The 21,583-nt window shown below is 40.8% G+C and overlaps 1 protein-coding gene across 15 annotated transcripts in view; it reads right to left on the bottom strand.

The window, feature by feature from the left end:
- ULK4 (unc-51 like kinase 4) overlaps positions 1 to 21,583 on the bottom strand; it is a 571,537-nt gene that overhangs the window by 443,736 nt on the left and 106,218 nt on the right. For 14 of the 15 annotated variants that reach the window (XR_006222024.1, XR_006222025.1, XR_006222026.1 and 11 more), the window contains 2 exons: positions 13,621 to 13,782; positions 3,751 to 3,933 (listed from right to left, as the gene is read on the bottom strand). Coding sequence is in view for 12 of the 15 variants with exons in the window: in XM_042998368.1 (XP_042854302.1) it covers positions 3,751 to 3,933; positions 13,621 to 13,782 (345 nt within the window). In the remaining 3 variants the exon portion in view is untranslated. The remainder of the gene's footprint in view (positions 1 to 3,750; positions 3,934 to 13,620; positions 13,783 to 21,583) is intronic. The other variant, XM_042998374.1, reaches the window with a different exon arrangement.

Here is a 21,583-nt window from a genome sequence, read left to right as displayed (position 1 = left end):
GGGAGTCCGTGGAAACCGACAACGAGAGGCAAATGGTTCAACAGTGGGAAAGAATTCAACTGCTGGAAGCCACGAGATGAAAGACTATACAATGTTTTTCAATGTTCTTGGAGAATATTTAATGACAAGGTACTATCAAGATAAATCTACACATTTTGATCGTAATTTTATAAATGTGTACATAAAACACACAGACACACAGACAAAAGACTAAAGAGACAGACCAGGCTGCTAACAGTAATTATCTCTGGGCAGTGAAATTACAGCTGATTTTGTCTCATTCTCTAGTTTCTTCTAAATTTGCCACCCTGAACAGTAATTTCTTGCAATTAGAAGGAATAGCACGAATGCCTTTGGGGACTGATTTTCAACTTTAAAGAGACAATGATACACAGGCGATGGCCCCCAAAAAGAGCATGTGCGGTTGTCCTCCTGTTCAACCGGCAGGAACCCACCCAGTATGTGTTCCCAGGTCCCCTCCTCGTCCACCCATTCTAACCGGTCAACGAGCAAACGCTCAGGACAGAAACTCAACTTAGCAATAGGAAGGTTGGCAAATCTGCCCCTGAGACACACTTTTTTATTTCTTTAATGCACTTTTCAGTAAAAACACAACTATGGCCACTCTGTCAAAATCTGTGAAGAAGGCTCGTGTCACGACCCTACATGAGCGAGGTCTCCTGCCTGTCCCAGCCTCTTCCCACTGGCCTCCCTTCTCCCCAGCCCCTCCCCCTCCCCCCCCCCCCCCAGGTAACGCTATCTGGCTCCACTCCCTGCACACCGCCTGTTGTAGACACCCTATGTTCTTAAGAGCATTAACACTATCCCAAATTGCCCCACGTCCCTGTTTGTCTGGCATGAGCATTAGCTCTGGCACTTATGCCCTCTACGAACCTGACAAAATTACCCAGCACGCTCAGTTTCCTCCGCAAACACCCCAGGACTGCAAGTCACTAAGTGACCCGTGGCAAATGTTCAATAAATGGTAATTCTTTTCAATTAATAAAAAAAAGAGCGTTATATTTTAAACGAGAATTCACTGCATATTACTGACCTGCCATAGAACCATTTTAAGAATGAAAGGTCGAGAGAGAGAAGATGCACTTTTTCCTATTCTCCACACTAAGGACAACTAAAAATCCTGGACATCGTATATGAAACAAATGTGAGGTGCCTCTGAAAGAGAGAGGAGACAGGTCCTGAGGATCAACATGGCAATGAGTTCACTGGGTTTTCTCTTTGCCTCAGATATCCCAGATTGGGTGCTCGGTAACCCAGGAGCCCAGAAACACCAACAGGCACAAGACACAAGAAAGGCCAGCTCTCTCAAGCCAAAGGATCAAGAAAGGGGCAGCCCAGAAAGATCTAAAACTTTCAAACAACAGCTACTCCACTCCAGCCAAACACCATGGGAAACCACGGCCCCGCCCCTATCAGCAAAGTGAGGAGCCTGGATGCCAACCCCGCGCAGAGCCAACACGCTCCCCGCCAGGGCAATTCCAGAAGAGAGCAAGTAGAGAGCTGGCGCTAACATCCCAACCTGGCAGTAACAGCAGCCATTCGCCCCAACCCTGGCGTCAGTACAGATCACGTGGGGAGCCTGGGCCTCCACCCATCAGCAGCAGTAAGGAGGTGCCCTTCCCTCCCCCTGCCGAGACGGCATCAGAGAAGGGAGCGGGAAGCCTGTACCTTGGCACCTGCCACCAGGAACGGGACTCACACCCCCCCACCCACAGTGCCAGGGGAGACAGGCCTGAGGAGCACTCCCCACTCCCGCCAGGGGGCCATCAGGGGAGGCCTCGTGGAAAGTGTGGACTCCCACAGCCCAGCAGTAAGGAGGGGCCCTCCATGCCCTGAGGGTGTGACAGAATTCCCCCGGAGAACCTGCATTTCCACCCCAATACGGCAGGCACGAGACACAGCCCTCCTTCCTCTGCCAGTTCCGTGTCAGAGGAGGCCTACTCCCACAGATTTAAACAAAATCCAGAGTCTTCAAACACAACAACCTAAATGTTTCACGGGCAGAGTTTCAGTTTTCCGAGATGAAAATGTTTTAGAGTGAATATACTCACCACTACCGTGAACTTAAAGATGGTGAAGAGGGTAAATTCTGTATCATGTGATTTCCACCACAATAAATTTTTTCAGTACCAATACTAACGAAAATCAGAAGATTACTTATCAGTCAATACATTTCATCGTTCAACCATTCATTTTGTTATAATATGCGGAATATTAGTTGTGTGTCATAAACACAATGATAAAAATCATATTCGTCGATGCATACTATTTTATTACCTTTGTGAAATATCATACTTGAAATGAAATCAATCCATGCCTGTGCTCAAGGTGGGGAAAAAAACCCAATCGCTAAAACTCTCGGCCACTCTTATCACAGTTTACACGGTAAAACTACTCAAGCGGTGCTTTTCCTAATAATGTAACAATACTTAATGACTTGGAAAATTTAATAGCAAAAATTAGATACACAGACTGTTAGAAAAAAATATGTGTCTCTGAGGCTCCAGCTCCTTAGCAGAATCTGATGGAGACTGATCAGAGTAAAGGTAAGAGGGAGTTTACTCTCCACCTTGACTTTGACAGATCGAGTTTACTACGTCAATCAATGATTCTTACTTACTGACATTTCCACTTACGTTACAAAAACCAGAATTTAACGTGCAGACCTCAACACAGAAGAACCAAGGCAAAGAGTATATCTAAGTGGTTTCCCTCTATACTTGTTAGTGCCATTACCCTGACTGTGTTCTCAAAACTCCAATATGACCAGTATCTCCCCTCCAAAAAAGGATGATTAGTCCAGTAAGTTTCAAGAACGCCACACGCTACATTCCCCCTGTGAAGATTCATAATACACATGAGCATATAAAACCCTGGGAAAGGCTGTACAATTATAAAAATATCTTTTGCTTTGACTCAAGCTTTCCAAACACGTCTATACCACCACGGTCCGCTTTTTCTACCTGGTAACACCTCACTCAACACTAACTTTCTAGGACAGGGCTTCTCAAATCATAAAGTTCAAACAAACCACCTAGAGATCTCATTAAAATGTAGATTCAGATTCAGCAGGCCCGAGATGGGGCCCGAGGGGCTGCATATCCAACCCCCTCCCAGCTGATACCCAGGCTTCTGGTTCGCGGATCACTCTGTAGCAGGCACCAAGAGAAGACACATTGAGGAAGGCTACAGAAGAGACTTCTTTAGAGCCCTGCGGCTTTGTGATCGGAACTGAATATTTAAAAACTCTACCGTATATAAAATAAAGGAAAATCAAAGGATTAGAAGGAAACGAAGTTAAAACAGGAGACAAGGAGCTGTCCAGGTGCTTTGTATTAGCCGAGTATTAGGCAAGTCCAAGTAAGCAGAGAACACAGAGGGACTCTCCCCACAGAAGGCAAAGCACACGGGGAAAGAGACGGGGGCTGAGGAGAAGGAGGCATAAAAAATATTAGCATAGAAGAAAGACTCATAAATTTTCTAACTTTCCATTACGAAAATGGGATACGCGGGCAGAGCCATTTACTGGATTTCTACTTTAATCACTAAAAGACTCTTACAATATCTTCAGATAAATGGCCTGTGGTACAGAGGTTTGGCAAAGTTCAAAAAGGTCCCCTGAGATGAAAAATAAATTCTACAGAGATGATATTACTTGTTTTCTCCTGCCATCGTAACGGTTCAACAACAATTTGTAAAGTATAGTAATAGGTGAAGTCTAAGTCAAACCTTTTCTTGGATTAACCTCTGAAGATGAATCCCACAAGACAACATTGAAGTGAATAAGGTCAACATGTACTGCTGAACTTTGCAGATGGCTGAGGCCAGGGAGTTTATTACTGCGTTCAGTCCCACCTTCTCAATAACATTCTGGAAGGCAGTGGGAGAATGGCGAGTGATTCTACACAAGGCCTGCAAAGACAAGAGAACAGATCTGTCAGACAACTCCAAGTGCATTAACCAGGCCTCGGGACGATAACACGCTTCTGTACCAAGGAGCAGAGGCTGCTTACCTTGCTCCTTTACTACTTATTTTGGCCTAACAAAGTCAGAAAGTTTCAGCATATTTAAACATGAAACAGTAATCCAGACACCCATAAAAACTAAAGTTGTTGTAAGATAACAGAGACTCTTATGATGAGCATGCAAATTATAAAGGGTTAACTGCAATGACAAACTAACTTGTAAGTTGATATAGAAAAACTTCCCTTGAAGTCATAAAAAACATCAAGTGCCTTCTTTTTGCAGACACTAAACTAAGGGGTGAAAAAATACCCATAAAAATAAATATCTAACATTTATTGTTTAGCATGTGAAACATGATTATCTCAGACTATCTGAATACTATCACATTTAATTCTCCCAATAACATAAGAAAGGTATTACTGTTTACCTATTTTATAGACAATGGAACTAAGGCATAGAATATTTAAGTTACTCGCCCAAAGGCATATAGCTGGTCAGAGGCAAAGCTGGAATTCAAACCAAGATAATCAGACATCTGAGCTTTTCCTAACTCACTCATGAGCTATTAGAGATGAGACATATTTATAAAGTAATAGAATTTAATGAGCACCATAACAGAAGTGAGCTCACTGAATTCGTTTGGAAAAGAAGGTAAAGCAGTCAACAACGGCTACGTAGGAAGATGATCTCGAGCCAGTTTTTGAAGGGTAGGGGGGAAGTGGACCAGGTGGAAAAGTAAGCAAATTCTAGCCAGGACCTAACTGTGAGACCTAAAACTATAAAAACCCTTGAAGAAAACACAGGCAGTAATTTCTCCGATATCAGACATAGCAACATTTTTCTAGATAGGTCTCCTGAGGCAAAGGAAACAAAAGGAAAAATAAACTCTTGGGACTACATCGAAATATAAAGTTTCTGCACAGCAAAGGAAACAATCAACAAAACAAAAAGACAACCTACAGAATGGGAAAAGATACTTGCCAATGACCTCTCTGATTAAGGGTTAGTATCCAAAACATATAAAAAACTTACACAGCTCAACACCAAAAAAAAACAAACTAAAAAATGGTCAGAAGACACGAACAGATCTATCTCTAAAGGAGACATCCAGATTGCCAACAGACACATAAGATGCTCAACTTCACTCCTCATCAGGGAAATGCAGATCAAAACCACAATGAGGTATCATCTCACCCGTGTCAGAATGGCTAAAATCAAAGATATAAGAAAAAACAGGAGTTGGCAAGGACGTGGAGAAAAAAGGAACCCTCTTGCAATGTTGGTGGGAATGCAAATTGGTGCAGCCACTGTGGGAAAACTGTACGAAGGTGCCTCAGAAAGCTAAAAATAGAACTACTTTATGATCTAGTAATCACACTATTGGGTATTTACCCAAAGAATACAAAACCACTAATTCAAAGGGATACATGCACCCCTATGTTGACTGTAGCATTATTTACGACAGGCAAGATATGGAAGCAGCCCAAGTGTCCACTGACTGATGGATGGATAAAGATTTGGTATACACACACACACACACACACACACACACACACACACACACACACACACACAGGAATATTATTCGGTCACAAAAAAAGAATGAAATCTTGCCATTTGCAATGACATGGATGGAGCTAGAGAGTATAATCCTAAGTAAAATAAGCCAGTTAGAGAAAGACAAATACCATACGATGTCACTCATATGCAGAATTTAAGAAACAAATCAGCAAAGGGGGGAAAAAAAAAAAAAAGGAAAGAGAGACAACCAAGAAACAGATTCTTAACTACAGAGAACACACTGATGGCTGCCAGAGGGGAAGGGGGTGGAGGAATGGGGATTAAAGAACCCACTTACCATAATGAGCACTGAGTAATATATAGTTGAGTCACTACATTGTACACCTGAAAGTAACACAACAGCATATGTGAACTATATGTATACTGGAATTCTTAAATATTAACTTAAAAATAAATTCTAGCCAGAGAGAAGAGAACACGTGTTCACATGGAGACACAGGGAAGCAGAGCATGTTTGAAGAAGGGGAAGTTGATGCTTTGATAACATACTTCAGGTGAAGAAGGAAAAGCAATCAGTAGGAAAGGGGAAAATGTGATGATTCATCTAGAAAAGCAGGATGGAGCCAGAGATGCTCTACCAAACCAGGACTTATGAATTTTGTGCCATAAGCAATCCATGGGAAGACCTCAAAAGTTTTGAAGCAAAAAGGATGGACATATTCTGGGCGACTCCAAAGAGAAATAAACTTAAGCCAGAAACAGTTTCACAAAAGCATTCATTGTAATTAATGTCCTATAACCTCCTTCTTTCTGATTTATATGTTAAACAGATCTATATAACCTTGATCAATGAAAAAATCAAATATGAGATGAATGGTTACAAATATGTCAAAAGAAAAGCAAAGGGGAAAGGAAAAGATAAAGACTTCAAAAATATTTTCGACTTCTTGAAAATCTCAGGGAAATGGTGGCTACCAGGGGCCGAGGGGAGCGGAAGATGGGAAAATGTTGGTCAACAAGTACAAACTTCCAGTTTCATGAGTAAGTTCTGGGAATCCAATGTACATCATGGTGATTACAGTTAATAATATTGTTGTATATATGTGAAAGTTGTTAAGAGAATAAATCGTAAATGTCCTCACCACAAAAAAGAAATGGTAATCGTGTGATGTGATGCAGGGGTTAGCTAACACTATGGCGGTAAACATTTTGCAATATATACATGTATCAAATCAACACGTGATACATCTTAAGCTTACACGGTGTTATGTCGATGACATTTCAATGAAGCTAGAAAACAATAATCACTGACTCTATTTCAAACATATACCAAGGATCTGTAATCATTTACAGATAGCCATATCAGAATGAAATACCCAGAAAAAGAAAATCAATCTCTACTTTGGACACCTTTCAAATTGTATTTCATTGTCTCCTCGTCCTTCCAAGGGACTTACAGATGGCTAAGTTAGACATGATGGTTTGGAAATCATTAAAGTACAGTTCTTGAAGTCTAAAGCCCAAATCGTGTATGTTTCAGAAAAGTAGACACTAATATCTGAAAACAGGACTACAAAAAATAAATTCACTAAAAACAAAGCTAGCTCTGATTCCAGAACATGAAAGTTTTTAAGACTCATTTAAGGGCTCTTGGGTGGCTTAGTGGGTTAAGCATCTAACTCTTGATTTCAGCTCAGGTCATGATCTCAAGGTGGTCATGGGATCCAGCCCCATGTCGGGCTACACACTCATAGTGCGGAACCTTCTTGAAATTCCCTCTCTCCCTCTCTCCCTCCATCTCTCTCTGCCCCTTCCCTGCTTGTGCAGGTGCATGCATGCACTCTGTCTCAAAATAAATAAACCTAAAATAAAACTCATTTATAAGGTATGTAAGAAGATTGCTGTATATAAAATCAAAACAGAATTATTTCATTACTTAATCCAAGACTTAAAAAAAAAACATTTTTGAAGTTTATTTATTGAGAGAGAGACAGAGAGAACCTGAGCAGGTTCCATGTTGTCAGCGTGGACAGCGACATGGGGCTCAGTCTCACAAACTGTGAGATCATGACCTGAGCCAAAATCAAGAGTTGGGACAGGTAACCAACTGAGCCACCCAGGTGCCCCAGAAGAGCATTTTAAATGGAGTCCCTAAAGGTCATGCTACCATCAGAACTTTTGAGCAAGATTAAGGGTTCTCCCAACAGAGACCTCAAGACACAAAAGACTAAGTGTCACTGGCATTTTAAAAACCGTTAGAGCAGCTCTCACAGCAAAACTGACTTTCTGTCAGTACAAAATCCCTACCTGATCATAATGAGGATATTTCTTGGTAAAAGATTTGTCCAGACTACTTCTAAATGTATTCAAACCAATATGAGGGCAACTAGAGTGTCTCATCTTCAGAATGCGGCTCAGAAGCCTAACAGACTTTCCATTTTAAAAAGCTCATGCAGAAAATAACCTTTAACCCTCCACTTCTGGATATCAAACACAGTTGAGAGCTTCATGGAGGCTCAGTAGCACATTAGTGCTTGTATTTTCTGAATCAAAAAAATCAAATCTCAACTCTGATCTTCAGTGTTCTGGTTCTGAAATACTTACTTATTAAAACAGTGCTTGAGACTACATTTCAAGACTGGGAAAAAAACACTTCTAGTCCAAAATTCACTTCAAAACATGCCTCAAAAAGAACACTGTGTTACCTCCAGAATTCTTGACAGTCCGCATCATGAAAGCAATTTCTAAGAAATAGACTAAGTCAAAAGTGGAGGCCATACCTCTATTACAAACTTGGACAGAATCACCATGGAATAAAAACTTTAAAAACGATTTCTAGTTTGCCTTTTGAATGTTGTTTTTTTTTGACGTCCTATCAAAATTACCTTGGGAGCTTTTCTAAACTACACACATTCTCATCTGATTCCTAAAGAGATCTTATGATATATCACAATAGGGGCAAGGAGTGTATAAAGTGGAGGAAGTTGTCAGTGTTGCTTGAAAAGCTCCCCGCCAACCCCAGGGAAAACCACCATGCTATAGGATTCTTCACTTTTTACCCCCTTCATCTCAGCCCATTAGTAATTATGTTTACTCCAGTTATCTCTCTCATAGTCTCCATCTTACTCGATCTAACTCTACGGGCTTCTCTGGTTCCCACGATGATTAACAGAGAGAGAGAGATTCCCTATAACCCTAATTCTAGTGATCGTTTTTATCCAATCAATACATTTCCTAAGTCAGGTCCACTCCACCCAATAACCAATCCCTAAGCCAAGGAGGCATTCCTGAGTGGGAAGGTATAAGGGAAGCTCTGGGACCAAGAGATGACCAGGAGAACTGGGTGAGAAATGGGTAAGAAAATCAGTGACAAAGGCAGCAGACACAGACTGTTATAAGAGGACAAGAAGCAGACTGGCGCCCCAACACTGAGTACCTTTCTTCTCCAGCCAGAGCTCATGCATTCCTCTGGTTAATAGAGACCTACCAAGTACCCATCACATGTGCTGAGGAAGGGCACAAGAGGGAAAGGGCTCCTACCTTCCAGGAGTAACACTAATGGGGAAAAATCGTGCTTATATACATTACATAAATACAGCTATAGTCATTGCTATGAGCAAAACTACAGAGAGATTCGAGGGGCCAGGAGATGTGCTACCAGAGGGATGCCAGGGTGGCTCAGTCAGTAAAGCACCCAACTTCAGCCCAGGTCATCGTCTCATGATTCATGAGTTCAAGCCCCTCGTTTGGCTCTGTGCTGACTGCTCAGATAGCTAAGGTAACTAATTTATGTAGCAAGATGTGTTACCTGCTTAAATAACAAATATTGCCCTGAAAGTGAAAGCACTCACCAACTCTGAACTTCTGTTTGTGCCAATCCTTTAAGAAAAAATGGTGGAAAGCTGTTGAAAAGTTGCAGCAGAGAAGAGAGAGGAGACGTGTTTTCATGAAGTGCGCTCTGTGTGGACAGTGATGTCGGTGGGGCAAACTGACCGTGGGAAGCCAGTGAGGAGGCCACTCCAGTGGGCCAGGAGAAAGATGGTGGGGCCTGGACTATGGCGGCAGCAACAGAGTTGCAGGGAGAGGTAGACGGGGCCAGACGGAGACTCAGGAATGAGCATCCCAGGACAGGTTAAGCAGCTGCATGTGAGCACGGAAGCGGAAGGAGTTAAGAGAAGAGACCCTTCGTTTTCCCTAATCCACCTCCTCTACCTTCCCCTCCCAAGGTTCAATATGTCAGAGTCTGAGGAGAGGGGGCAGCGAGGGGAAAGGGGCAACCCTGCACCAGTGGCAGTGACAAAGAAGACAGAGGATGACACAGCGGAGGTGGCCAGAGGGGATGGGCCTGTTCACAGAATAAATAAATTCACTCACTGAGTGAACGAATCAGTATAGATACTGAGAATCACAGAAACAAGGTTTGTCTCTGAGAAAGGATTTACAAACATGGAAAATGAGAAGGCCAGAAAGAATCTTAAGGTATTGGATTAAAATTGGAAGTGTCGATGTGAAAGCATGAGTTTTGTTCCACATACGTACAATGGTGTACACACACACACACACACACACACACACACACATTTATAAATGCATGTTTATGTATGGATATATTTTTTCCAAGTCTGAATTTTCAGAAGGCCTAGAAACAAAGACACCTCATAGCAGTAAGCACAAAGAGCACTCGGATCCCGTCCTCTAAATACCAAAGGTTGCCCGAAGAAATGATTGATTCCAGAGCTAGCGGAGAGCAAGTACAAATTAAGCCAGAACATTGTGTGGTGTCAGAAGATAATGAAGGGCTCAAACAATGATAGAAGTAGGTCCACAGGACACAGAAGCCAGCTTGAAGGGATGACACTGGCCAGATCTAGGATGACTTCAGCATCCAAACAAACAATCCAAATAACAGAAGGAGTGTCACATTAAGACCCACTGAAGTTATTCATCACAATAATGGCAGAAATGCATACATACACACGTGTGGGAGAACGGAAAGAGCTTCCTCACAGTAGAGTACCAAAAAATACCAAAGGCCTGTGTTTCCACAGCTCATGAGGTAGGATTTTCACATTTTTAAAGAGGTGTAGAAAACAAAACAGAAAGAATGTGTAACAGAGACTGTACGTGGCCTACAAAGCCCAAGATATTTATTATCTGATCCTTTTACAGAACGTGTCCGCCAACCTCTGACAGAGAAGGAATAACATACACAGATGATCCTCTCACGGCAGCCCTCCTCAACGTTGCTGGGGGGGCTTCATGAGGAAGCGGCACACAGACCCGGCTGGAGCCTCCCCTACAAAACCAAAGCCCCATATTCTTTAAAACTGTCAAGGACATGAAGTACAAAAAAAAAGACTGAGGAACTGTTTCGTACTGGAGGAGGTTCAAGAGATAGAAAAACAATACACAACACAGGATACTGAATAAGAGCCTGGAGCTAAGGTAAGTGAGAATTTTGGGGGACGACTTGAAAAATTTCACTGAAAAATTAATGACTCAACATTAATGAATGTTAATTAATGAAAAGTGCTACAACAAAATATAAGAGGGGCACCTGGCTGGCTCAGTTGATTAAGCATCCAGCTCTGGATTTCGGCTCGGGTCATGATCTCACGGTTTGTGGAACAGAGCCCCACATGGGCTCTGCACCGACAGCACAGAGCCTGCTTGGGATTCTCCCTCTCCCTCTCTCTGCCCCCCTCCCACCGTGTGCTCTCTCTCAAAAAGTAAATAAGTAGACCTATTTTTAAGTTAAAAAAATATATATGTATATACCCCAAAACGAACGTGTGAAATTTAATAGCTCAGGTAAAGAAAGGGCTAGAAGGCACACAACTTGGGCGGGAACTGGAAAAAAACTTAACCAAGAAAAGAAACCACGCTCAAGTAGAAAGATGAAAATGACATAAACCCAACAGGGGCGCCTGTCAGTTAAGCGTCCAGCTCTGGATTTCGGCTCAGGTCATGATCTCGCAGTTCTTGAGTTTGAGCCCTTCACCAGGTTCTGTGCTGACAGCTCGAGGCCTGGAGCCTTCTACGGATTCTGTATCACCCTCTCTCTCTGCCCTGCCCCCACTCATGCTCCTTCTCAAAAATAAACAAACATTCAAAAATAATAATAAAAGAAAATAACATAAACCCAATCAAAGGAAGACTTTTTTCTAAGGGCCAGGATTAAAACAGATGTTCTAAGATACCCAGAGGCGTCACGGAAGTTCCCTGATATACTTTGTAAGCTCCTTCTGACAGTCTTTCTGTAAATACTAATACGATAATTAGGGTTCTTTTCTATCATTTTGAAATTATATGGCTCCAGAAGCACATGTGTGTGTATATGTGAAAGAGAGACAGATGCTCCATATCCTTTGCTTAATGACATTCAGTAAGCAGACTGTTAGCCCTTAATCTTCAAAATTACTTTGGTCAATTTAAGATAAGAACTGGAAAATATCCATAAATACCCTCAGGATTTAGCAACATGAAAGCCAGTGGAGATCTCAGCAAGATCAGCCTCAGTGGCATTTTAGGACAGATACCACATTGGGTTAAAGAGGAAACGGGCCAGAAAGGAGGAATAGTTGATAACAATAACTCTTTTTATTACTTTATTTTTTAATGGTTGTTTTTGAAGGAGACAGAGATGGAGCGTGATTGGGGGAGGGGCAGAGACAGAGGGAGACCCAGAATCCGAAGCAGGCTCCAGGCTCCGAGCTGTCCGCACAGAGCCTCACAGGAGCTTGAACTCACGGGCTGTGAGGTCATGACCTGAGCTGAAATCGGATGCTTAACCGACTGAGCCACCCAGGCACCCCTATAGCAGTAACTCTTTAAAGAAGTATGGCCATGAAGGGAGATATGCAGCCCAGAGACACTTTGATATGTTTGTATATGTGTTTTTTTTTTTTAATGGGGTAAAGAATACACGAATGCTGATTAGAAGGATCTAGTAGAGAAGAGGGTTAAAGATTTAGGAAAGAGGGGTGCCCGGGTAGCTCAGTCAGTAAAGCGTCTGACTTTGACTCAGGTCATTATCTCACACACGGTTCATGAGTTCAAGCCCCACATAGGGCTCTGTACTGATAGCTCGGAGCATGGAGCCTGCTTCGGATTCTGTGTCTCTCCCTCGCTCTCTGGCCCTCCCCCACTCACGCTCTCTCTCTCCCTCAAAAATGAACAAACATGAAAAAAATTATAAAAATAAAAATCAAAGGACTTAAGAGAGGGAAAAATAAGCATTTCAATGAGATTCCCAAGGAGCGAACAGGAAGAAGACATGAAGAAACATGGGAGAGATCTGTCTCTGCAGGAGAAGGGACAGTTCATCAATCGTAACAGGAGGGAAAGACAGCTCAGGTGTGGATGTAAACAGGTCTACAGACGTGGCAGACAGACACTGGGATAATTACCACTGGAGGTTGATTTTCTCTGCCAAGTATGGGGGAAAGTCATTTACGGAGGATGCAGGAGAAAAATGTGGGTTGGAGGTTTAAGGAAAGAAAACAAGGCACCAAAGGGAGAGGTGCAACAATGAGCAGGCAACAGAAAGATGAGACCGGTGATCAAAAAGAGTGTTTTCATAAATCATATGAGCAAGGGTTGTATTTGTTTAACAGACTGTTAAATTGATATAACCATGTTAACACATCTTCATAATTATCTTCTACACCAAGTCACTACAACCATATGAGCAAAGAAGTAGACAACCAATCAAAATATAAAAGCTGCAAAACCACAGACGCCTGAACACTAACATGAATTCACTTTATAATTAATTCATGATAAATGCATTTAGCAGAAAATCTGAAAGAGGGAGCTCAGGAAAAGTCAGGGAACACTAAATGTAAACCAAAACAAATGCTGTACCCCACCCACTAGCACCTACTAGCACTTCCAAATGATTTTTAAAACCATTTCCCAACAGTCCCAAGGTTTTCCAGCCCCAGTTTTGAAAATTTTACTTTAGGAGAAAATTATTGTTCTCACCAAATATATTACTCTGATATTTCTGTGTCCTACTTATCCGGTGAGATTTACTCTGTTTGTGGCACAATTCTTCAAATTCGGTGTTTAAGTATACCCAGATATATCCCTAAAAGATGCTCCGCTTACCGATATTGCTGTTATCCTGAGAGAATCAACAGTGGAATGTCTGAATAAGAACCATAAAACAGGTCCAATTTCTCCTGTAATAAAGCCCTGGGCCTGAGCAGAAAAGGTAGTGCAGACATTTTCAATAATCTTTGCTGCCATGTGATTCACAACACGTTCTTCCTAGAGAAGGAAAGAGAGAAGAATAAAAGGGAGTTATTTAGGGGTGCCTGAGTAGCTGAGTCGATTAAGCATCCAACTTCGGCTCAGGTCATGATCTCACAGTTCATGAGTTCGGGTCCCGTGTCGGGCTCTATGCTGACAGCTCAGAGCCTGGAGCCTGCTTCGGATTCTGTGTCTCCCTCTCTCTCTGCCCCTCCCCCACTCATGCTCTGTTTCTCTCTCTCTCTCTCAAAAATAAACATTAAAAAATATTTTTTAAAAAGGGGGGGAGTTATTTACCAAAAGATATATACATACATGTCATTTCTACATAACCACTGCAGATAAAGGCCTGATAACAAGAGTGTTTCATCTGACCCTGCGTGTTTTATGTACTTCAGTAGGTGTAATCATTCCTTTAAGCTATTATGAAATTATTATAATTTAATCACTAAACCAGTTTAATCATTTCATCACTAAAATCTAGCATAACATAATTTTAATAGATTTTAATAAAAAGACTGACTGGAAAACCGTATGGAGGTTCCTCAGAAAGTTAAAAACAGAACTACCTATGATCCAGCAATTGCCCTACTAGGTATCGACCTCAAAGACACAAAAACAGTGATTCAAAGGAAGACATGCACCCCCATGTTTCAGGCAGCACTATCAACAGTAGCCAAAGTATGGAAAGAGCCCAACTGTCCATTGACTGATGAATGGATAAAGAAGATGCGGTATACACACACACACACACACACACACACACACACACACACACACACCCAAATTACCCATCAAAAAGAATGAAATCTCGCCATGTGCAATGATGTGGATGGAGCTAGAGAGTAATGCTAAGCTAAATAAGTCAGTCAGAGAAAGACAAATACCATATGATTTCACTCCTATGTGGAATTTAAGAAACAAAACAGACGAACATGGCAGGGTTAGGGGTGGGGGGTAAACCATGAGACAGACTTTTAATTATAGGGAACTGAGGATTACCAGAGGGGAGGTGGTCAGAGAGACAGGTAGAACAGGGTGATGAGGACTAAGGAGGGCACCCGGGATGAGCACTAGGTGTTGCACGTAAGTGATGACTCACTAAATTCTACACCTGAAACGACTATTACGCTGTATGGTAACTAACTGGAATTGAAATGAAAACTTAAGGAAAAAAAATTTTAAAGGCTGAAACCATCTGAAATGTATGCAGTACGAGCACAATATAAAAATGGGAGAGAATTTTAAAATCTGAAGGACTAAGCAAAACAAGCTTCAGGAATCACTCAGGGCTGGGAGTATGAGTGTAGCAATCAGCCAAAGAGCATTTAAAATACAAGGCAATGTCTTAGGAAAGGTATTGCCTGTGTGGCGTGATACCAGACTAAAGGCTACTCCAGACTGTCGTAACAATGCTTAAAAGCTAGCCTCAAAAAGGATCAAACTGCTTCCATGTCACTTGGATGAGTTCAAGAAAAAGCACAAAAGCACTTTAAAAAAAAAAAAAACTTTTTTTTTAAATAAAATCTTTAAAAAAGAATACAAACACTCCAGTCCAGCACCTAACAATATAAAAAGCACAATGTCCAACATCCGCTTAATATGGCCACACATGCGAAGAAGCAGAAAAACGGGACTCCTGGGAAGAAAACTCAATCAGTAAAATGACACAGGTGATAGACTCAGAAAAAAAATATATTAAAATGGATAGTATAGTTTATACACTCAAGAAAGAAGAAGAAAGCACAGCATAAGCATGATAAAAAAGTGAAATAAGGGCGCCTGGGTGGCTCAGTCGGTTAAGCATCCAACCTCGGATTTTGGCTCAGGTCGTGATTCCAGGGTTGTGGGATCAAGCCCACATCAGGCTTCGCACTGACCGTGCTTGGGATTCTCTCTCTTCCATTCTCTCTGCCCCTCCCCCTGTGCATGCACACGCTCTCTCAAAATAAACTTTTAAGAAAGTGAAATAGAAGATACAAAGATGGCCTGAAAGGCTAGAAATCAGTCTTATAATGAAAAATACACTTAGTTGGATTAACAGATTAGACTCTGCAGATCCAATGATTAATGAACTTGAAGGCATGGCAATTAGCAATAAAAACTATCCAAAATAAACACAGAATGAAAATTGGGGGGGACAATGGAACAGAGCATCTTAGCATCAGTGAACCACACAGGACAACTTCAAACAACCTAATGTACGTGCAGTGAAAATCCCAAAGGTGACAGGGAAGGTTGAAATACTGGCTGAAAAGTTTTAAATTCATAAAAACTGGTAACTGTCAATTTAAGAAATTCAATGAACCTCAAGAGGGAAGGAACAACAACAACAAAATCACACCAAGGCACATCATAAACTGCTAAAAAGCAGTACAAAGAGAAATACTTAAAAGCAGCTAGAGTAAAAAGACACATTATGTAGAGAGGAAGAACAATAAGGTTGATGGGACACTTTTCATCAGAAAAGTAGATTCCAAAAGAAAGAAGATTCCAGAGCAAAGAGTATCTCCAAGGGATAAAGGTCATTTCACAAGAGATAAAAAAGTCATTCAACAAGAGAATATAACAATCCTAATTATTTATGCCCCTTAATAATGGACCTTCAAAATACCTGAAGCAAAACCTGATAAAACTGAGAGAATAAAAAAATCCACAATTTTAGCTGGGAAATTCAATACCCTCTACTCGGTAACTGACAGAACAAGTAGCCAGAAAGTCAGTAAGGATACAGAAAGATAACACTATCAACCAACTTCGACACTGATAGAATACTCAACAAAGGAAAAATACAATGTTTTTTTTCAAGATCACACAAAACATTACCATGTTACAGTATACACTGAACCATAAAACATCCCACGAAACTCTGTACTCATGAGTTAACTGGAGATGAGTCACAGACTTAAATGGGAAAGCTAAAACAAAAAATCTTCTAGAAAAGATCATAAAGAGTATCTTAGCTATTTGAGGTAGGCAAAGCTTTGTTAGGAAAAAGCACTAAGCATAAAAGAAAAAACTCTTAAATTAACACTCATAAAAGTTGTAAATTTATCCTCATGACACCATTATAGCCTCATCGCGTCTTAGACTAGGAGGAAATATTTACAATACACACATACTGAATATCTGAATATTTTATGTAAGTTCTATGTCAACTGAAATATTGACAATTACATTAAAAATTGTATGTAGAAAAAAAATTGTATGTAGAATATAATCCCATGTTTGTTTAACAAGAACTTATGCATATGTAAATAAGTAAAAAACAAAGAGCATAGAAAGAGATACAATACCTATTAACAATGAGTACAATAGGTGTGAGTTGTGGGGTCCAAGAGTTCTACTTTAGACATTGCTTAAATTGTTACAGTACATATGTAAATTTTTTCAATCAAAAAATTATGTATTTCTCATGAAAATGCAAAAAAAAGTAGGAAGATACTGAGTTATATATCTAGGTTCAAACCATTCTACCAACTGCATATCCTTGGGCATTTTCACCTCTGTGCTTTAGCTTCTTCATCTATAAAAATAAGACACAAAGCAGTTTGGAAATTACATAACATACCCGGATACTTAACCTAGGTCATAAAAAAATAGCATATTTTTTAAGTAATATATTTTTAACATGTTAGCTTCGCTTCCAATTATTAGTATCACAAAGTATGAATTATAAGGCTGCTAGAAAAAGTTTTAACGTTACCTGAACTTCTTCAATGCTTCCTCCCCATTCCTGATGTTTCCTCCCTTGTGGCTAGACTTAATATAACCTTTTCATCCTCTCTCTGTTCCTTTATTCATTATACCCAAGAGAAAAGAAAATGCTTCACCTAGTTGGTAAATTTGAAAACAATAAACAGCATGCCTAACCACTCAGCTCAACTCCTGCCCCTTTCTCCTTGAACCCAGGCCCATCCACACAGAGTCATTTTCTCATATTCCCCATCTCAAGTCTTACCTAGAGAGGTACTCCACTTGGAAAGTGCATCTGTACCTGAGGGGTGCAAAGATTCCCTGAGGTGGGAGTGCAACATAAGGAAACCTACTTGCCCACAGATACCAAGCTATGTCCTCCACCCTCCCTAGCTCTCAGTACATACATGTATGACATTTTGGTCTTTTATGCCTTGCTCTGTGTCTTCTCATCAGGTTCTGAAACCTTTGCCCTGCGATGTAGAGGTGGGGAGCAAAGTGCTATCTGGGGGGGAAGAACTTTCTCAAATACCTTAACATGTGCTTTCCATCACAACCATCAGCCAAATCCTAGAGGACTCATTCCTATTACTTGAAAACCACCACTATTTTAGCACTCAGGTTGGAAAGGAGCCATGTGTCGTCCCAGTGCTCTATAAACTCACTGAGGCTGTCAGGTCAATTCAACTTGCTACTACCTGAAACGAGCTATCCTAGTCCCTCTGAAATCCCCTGTGGGATGCAATACAAGCAATAAGGTTGGTGTTATTTTCTGCCTAATTAACTCTTCAGAAGGGATAACTGGACTGAACTAATATCCATCACTTAAATCAAAGACCTACTGGGGCGCCTGGGTGGCGCAGTCGGTTGAGCGTCCGACTTCAGCCAGGTCACGATCTCACGGTCCGTGAGTTCGAGCCCCGCGTCAGGCTCTGGGCTGATGGCTCGGAGCCTGGAGCCTGTTTCCGATTCTGTGTCTCCCTCTCTCTCTGCCCCTCCCCCATTCATGCTATGTCTCTCTCTGTCCCAAAAATAAATTAAAAAACGTTGAAAAAAAAAAATTAAAAAAAAAAAAAAAAAAAAGACCTATTTCATCATACTATGAGGATAAAAGTTATGATGATTAGGAAATGATCCTATGAAAATAAGCCTATGATGATTATGCTTATTAATGAAGAGTTATACTCATTTTTAATAATGGTAAGTAGATCTAATAATGTATTGTGGGCAGTCTTAAAAAAAATTTCACTGCCAATGTTATTTTAGTCTACATGCCTACTTCTTCAAAAAGGAGTATCAAAATTAACATCTAAAATATTGACATTAGGGGTGCGTGGGTGGCTCAGCCCATTAAACACCTGACTCTTGATTTTAGCTCAGGTCATGATCTCACGGTTATGAGATCAAGCCCCACATCAGGGTCTGCGCTGGGCTTGGAGCCTGCTTAAGATTTCCTCTCTCTCTGTCCCTCTGCCTCTCCCCTCCTCAAAAAAATACTGACATTATTTTCACATTTGTTGGTTTAGCAAAACTATGATCTTTCTTCTAAAGACTCCAAGGTATCTGGAGTTTATTTTCCCTGGTCTACTGTTTTAGTAACTCATTAAATCAAGAAAACAGGATTTCTATTTCTTACAATATAGTGGGCTAGAGATCTGGACAACTCTATCCCTCCAAAAGCAATCCAAATGCTAAATTTAAAATAAGAAAATAAACAAACCTTTTTAAAAGCATCAGTGAACTAGGACCAAATTGTTAGGCCAGTGGCTGTATAGGCAAGAACTCTGAGACATACCCTCAGAGATATCCAGAGCACTTAAGCTGATGTTTACCCTGAGAGCACTTGTCTAACAAGGTGAACAAAAGGAATGAGAGGGCAGGCAAGTACCCACACAAGTTGGAAGTTAGATGAAGAACCAGCACCAAGTAAAGCTAGAGCTCCCAGTGGCCACAACCAAATATAATAGAGATGAACAAAAAGTAACTTTTCCATCTTCCCGACTCCCCACTGATCTGAGTTGGGGGCTGCAGGTGTATGTTAGGGAAAGGAGATTGCAGGGAAAAAAGCCCAAAAGCTAAAAGTATAAGTAGGCCCTCACTTGAATTACAGAGTATCTCCTTCAAAAGAGCCACAGTTGGTCTAACAGCTAATTTCTTAACAGCGACAAGTGTAGTCAGAAGACACTAAAACAATACCTTTAATTGTTAAAAATACTGTCAACCCACAATTGTATTCACAGAAAAAAATGTATTTTAACAAGAGCAACAGAATAGCCATTAAAAGAATAAAAATAATCATTAAAAAAGCAAACCAAAAGGACATGAAGAAAAAATAAACACAAAACAGAATAAACAAAAGCAGAAAATAAGATGCCAGCTATAAATACAACTATACCAACAACTACAATAAACATAAATGGACTAAATACTAAAGAAAAACTATAAAGCAGAAATTTTGTTAAACACTGTACGAAGAGACACATCAAAAATAAATTCATTTGGGGACACCTGGGTGGCTCAGGCGGTTAAGCATCCGTCTTCAGCTCAGGTCATAATCTCATGGTTTGTGAGTTCGAGTTCCGCATCAGGTTCTGTGGTGACAGCTCAGAGCCTGGAACCTGCTTCAAATTCTGTGTCTCCCTCCCTCTGCCCCTCTCCCACTTGTGTTCTGTCTCTCTCTTTCAAAAGTAAATAAAAACATTAAAATTTTTTTTTAATTTATTCAACTAGAAAGGCTAAAAATAAGAGAATGAAAAAAGAAATATCAGTCATATCTAATCCAACAAAGGATGGTATAAGCAAATTAATATCAAAGAGCATAAGCTTTGGACAAAAAGCATTACCATTGATTTTTTAAGGTAACAACATAATGATAAAAATGTCAGTAAACCAAGGGAAATATACTCTAAAATTTTATGTATCTAATTACCAATATTCAAAATACATAAAAGCAAAATACAACAAAACTGCAATCCTACCAAGGAAAGTATTTAAAAACATGTCTCAGTAGCTGATAAAATAGAGAAAAAGCAATCAGCATAGATACAGAAGACTTCTATCCCTATCAATCAGATTAACAAGCCTGACCTAATGGGCAGAAAAAAACTTTATCCAACAATGGCAGAATTCACCATTTTTTCCCTGAATATACACACATACTGAGTCCTGAAAGAAGTCTCAACAAATTCTAAATGACTGAAATCATACATACACCATTTCCTCTAAACATGATTCCATAAGTTAAAAATAATAATAAAAAGATAAATAGAAAAACTATAAGGATAGGTATGAAATGAGAAAGAAAAGAGCTACAGGATTATTAAGAGTACAAAGCATGTAATGGGATAAAAATAAGTCAAAAGAATGTGAAAATTTAAACAGAAATCCAACCAATATAAATCCTTGAAAGGTATTATCATTGACGTTTCACCAGTTTTTACATACTGACTGCAGCAGAGCCAAACTCTGAAACCTCCTCTGTGAAGTCACCTGCCACAGGAGAGGATATGCAACCTCACGCTTGCGTGTAAAATGCAATGCTGTGTGCTTCTTACCTTACACCACCTCTCTGGAAGCTGATCTATCTCACTTGGTGCTAAGGGTCCCTTCCTCATGCCATTCTCAACGGTTCACTTCAAGACACATCAGGTAACTCCATCCTTAATAAGCCCTTTTGCCTCCTACTGAATAGGGTCCAAAACATTTCGGATGGTGGCTCTCCGGTCCTCCCCATTCGGCAGACAACCACGACTTCTGGTGCGGTGCCAGTCACGTCCCCAAGACACGATGGTGAAGGTCAGAGTGAATGAATTCGGCTGTATCGGGCACCTGGTAACCAGGGCTGCTTTTCACTCTGGCAAAATGTATATTGTCAGCATCAATGACCCCTTCGTCGACCCCAACTACATAATCTACGTGTTCCAGGATGATTCCACCCACAGCAAATTCAACGGCACAATCAAGGCTGAGAACTGAAACCTTGTCGTCCACGGAAAGCCTCTCTCCCGTCAGCATCAAACGGGGCGAGGCTAGTGCTGAGCATGTTGCTGAGTCCACCGGGGTGTTTTCCACCATGGAGAACGCTGGGGCTCAGTTGAACGGTGGGGCCCGGAGGATCATCATC

This window comes from Panthera tigris, chromosome C2 (assembly GCF_018350195.1).
Source record: "Panthera tigris isolate Pti1 chromosome C2, P.tigris_Pti1_mat1.1, whole genome shotgun sequence".
Taxonomy (NCBI): domain Eukaryota; kingdom Metazoa; phylum Chordata; class Mammalia; order Carnivora; family Felidae; genus Panthera; species Panthera tigris.
This window is presented reverse-complemented; position numbering and strand designations above follow the sequence as displayed.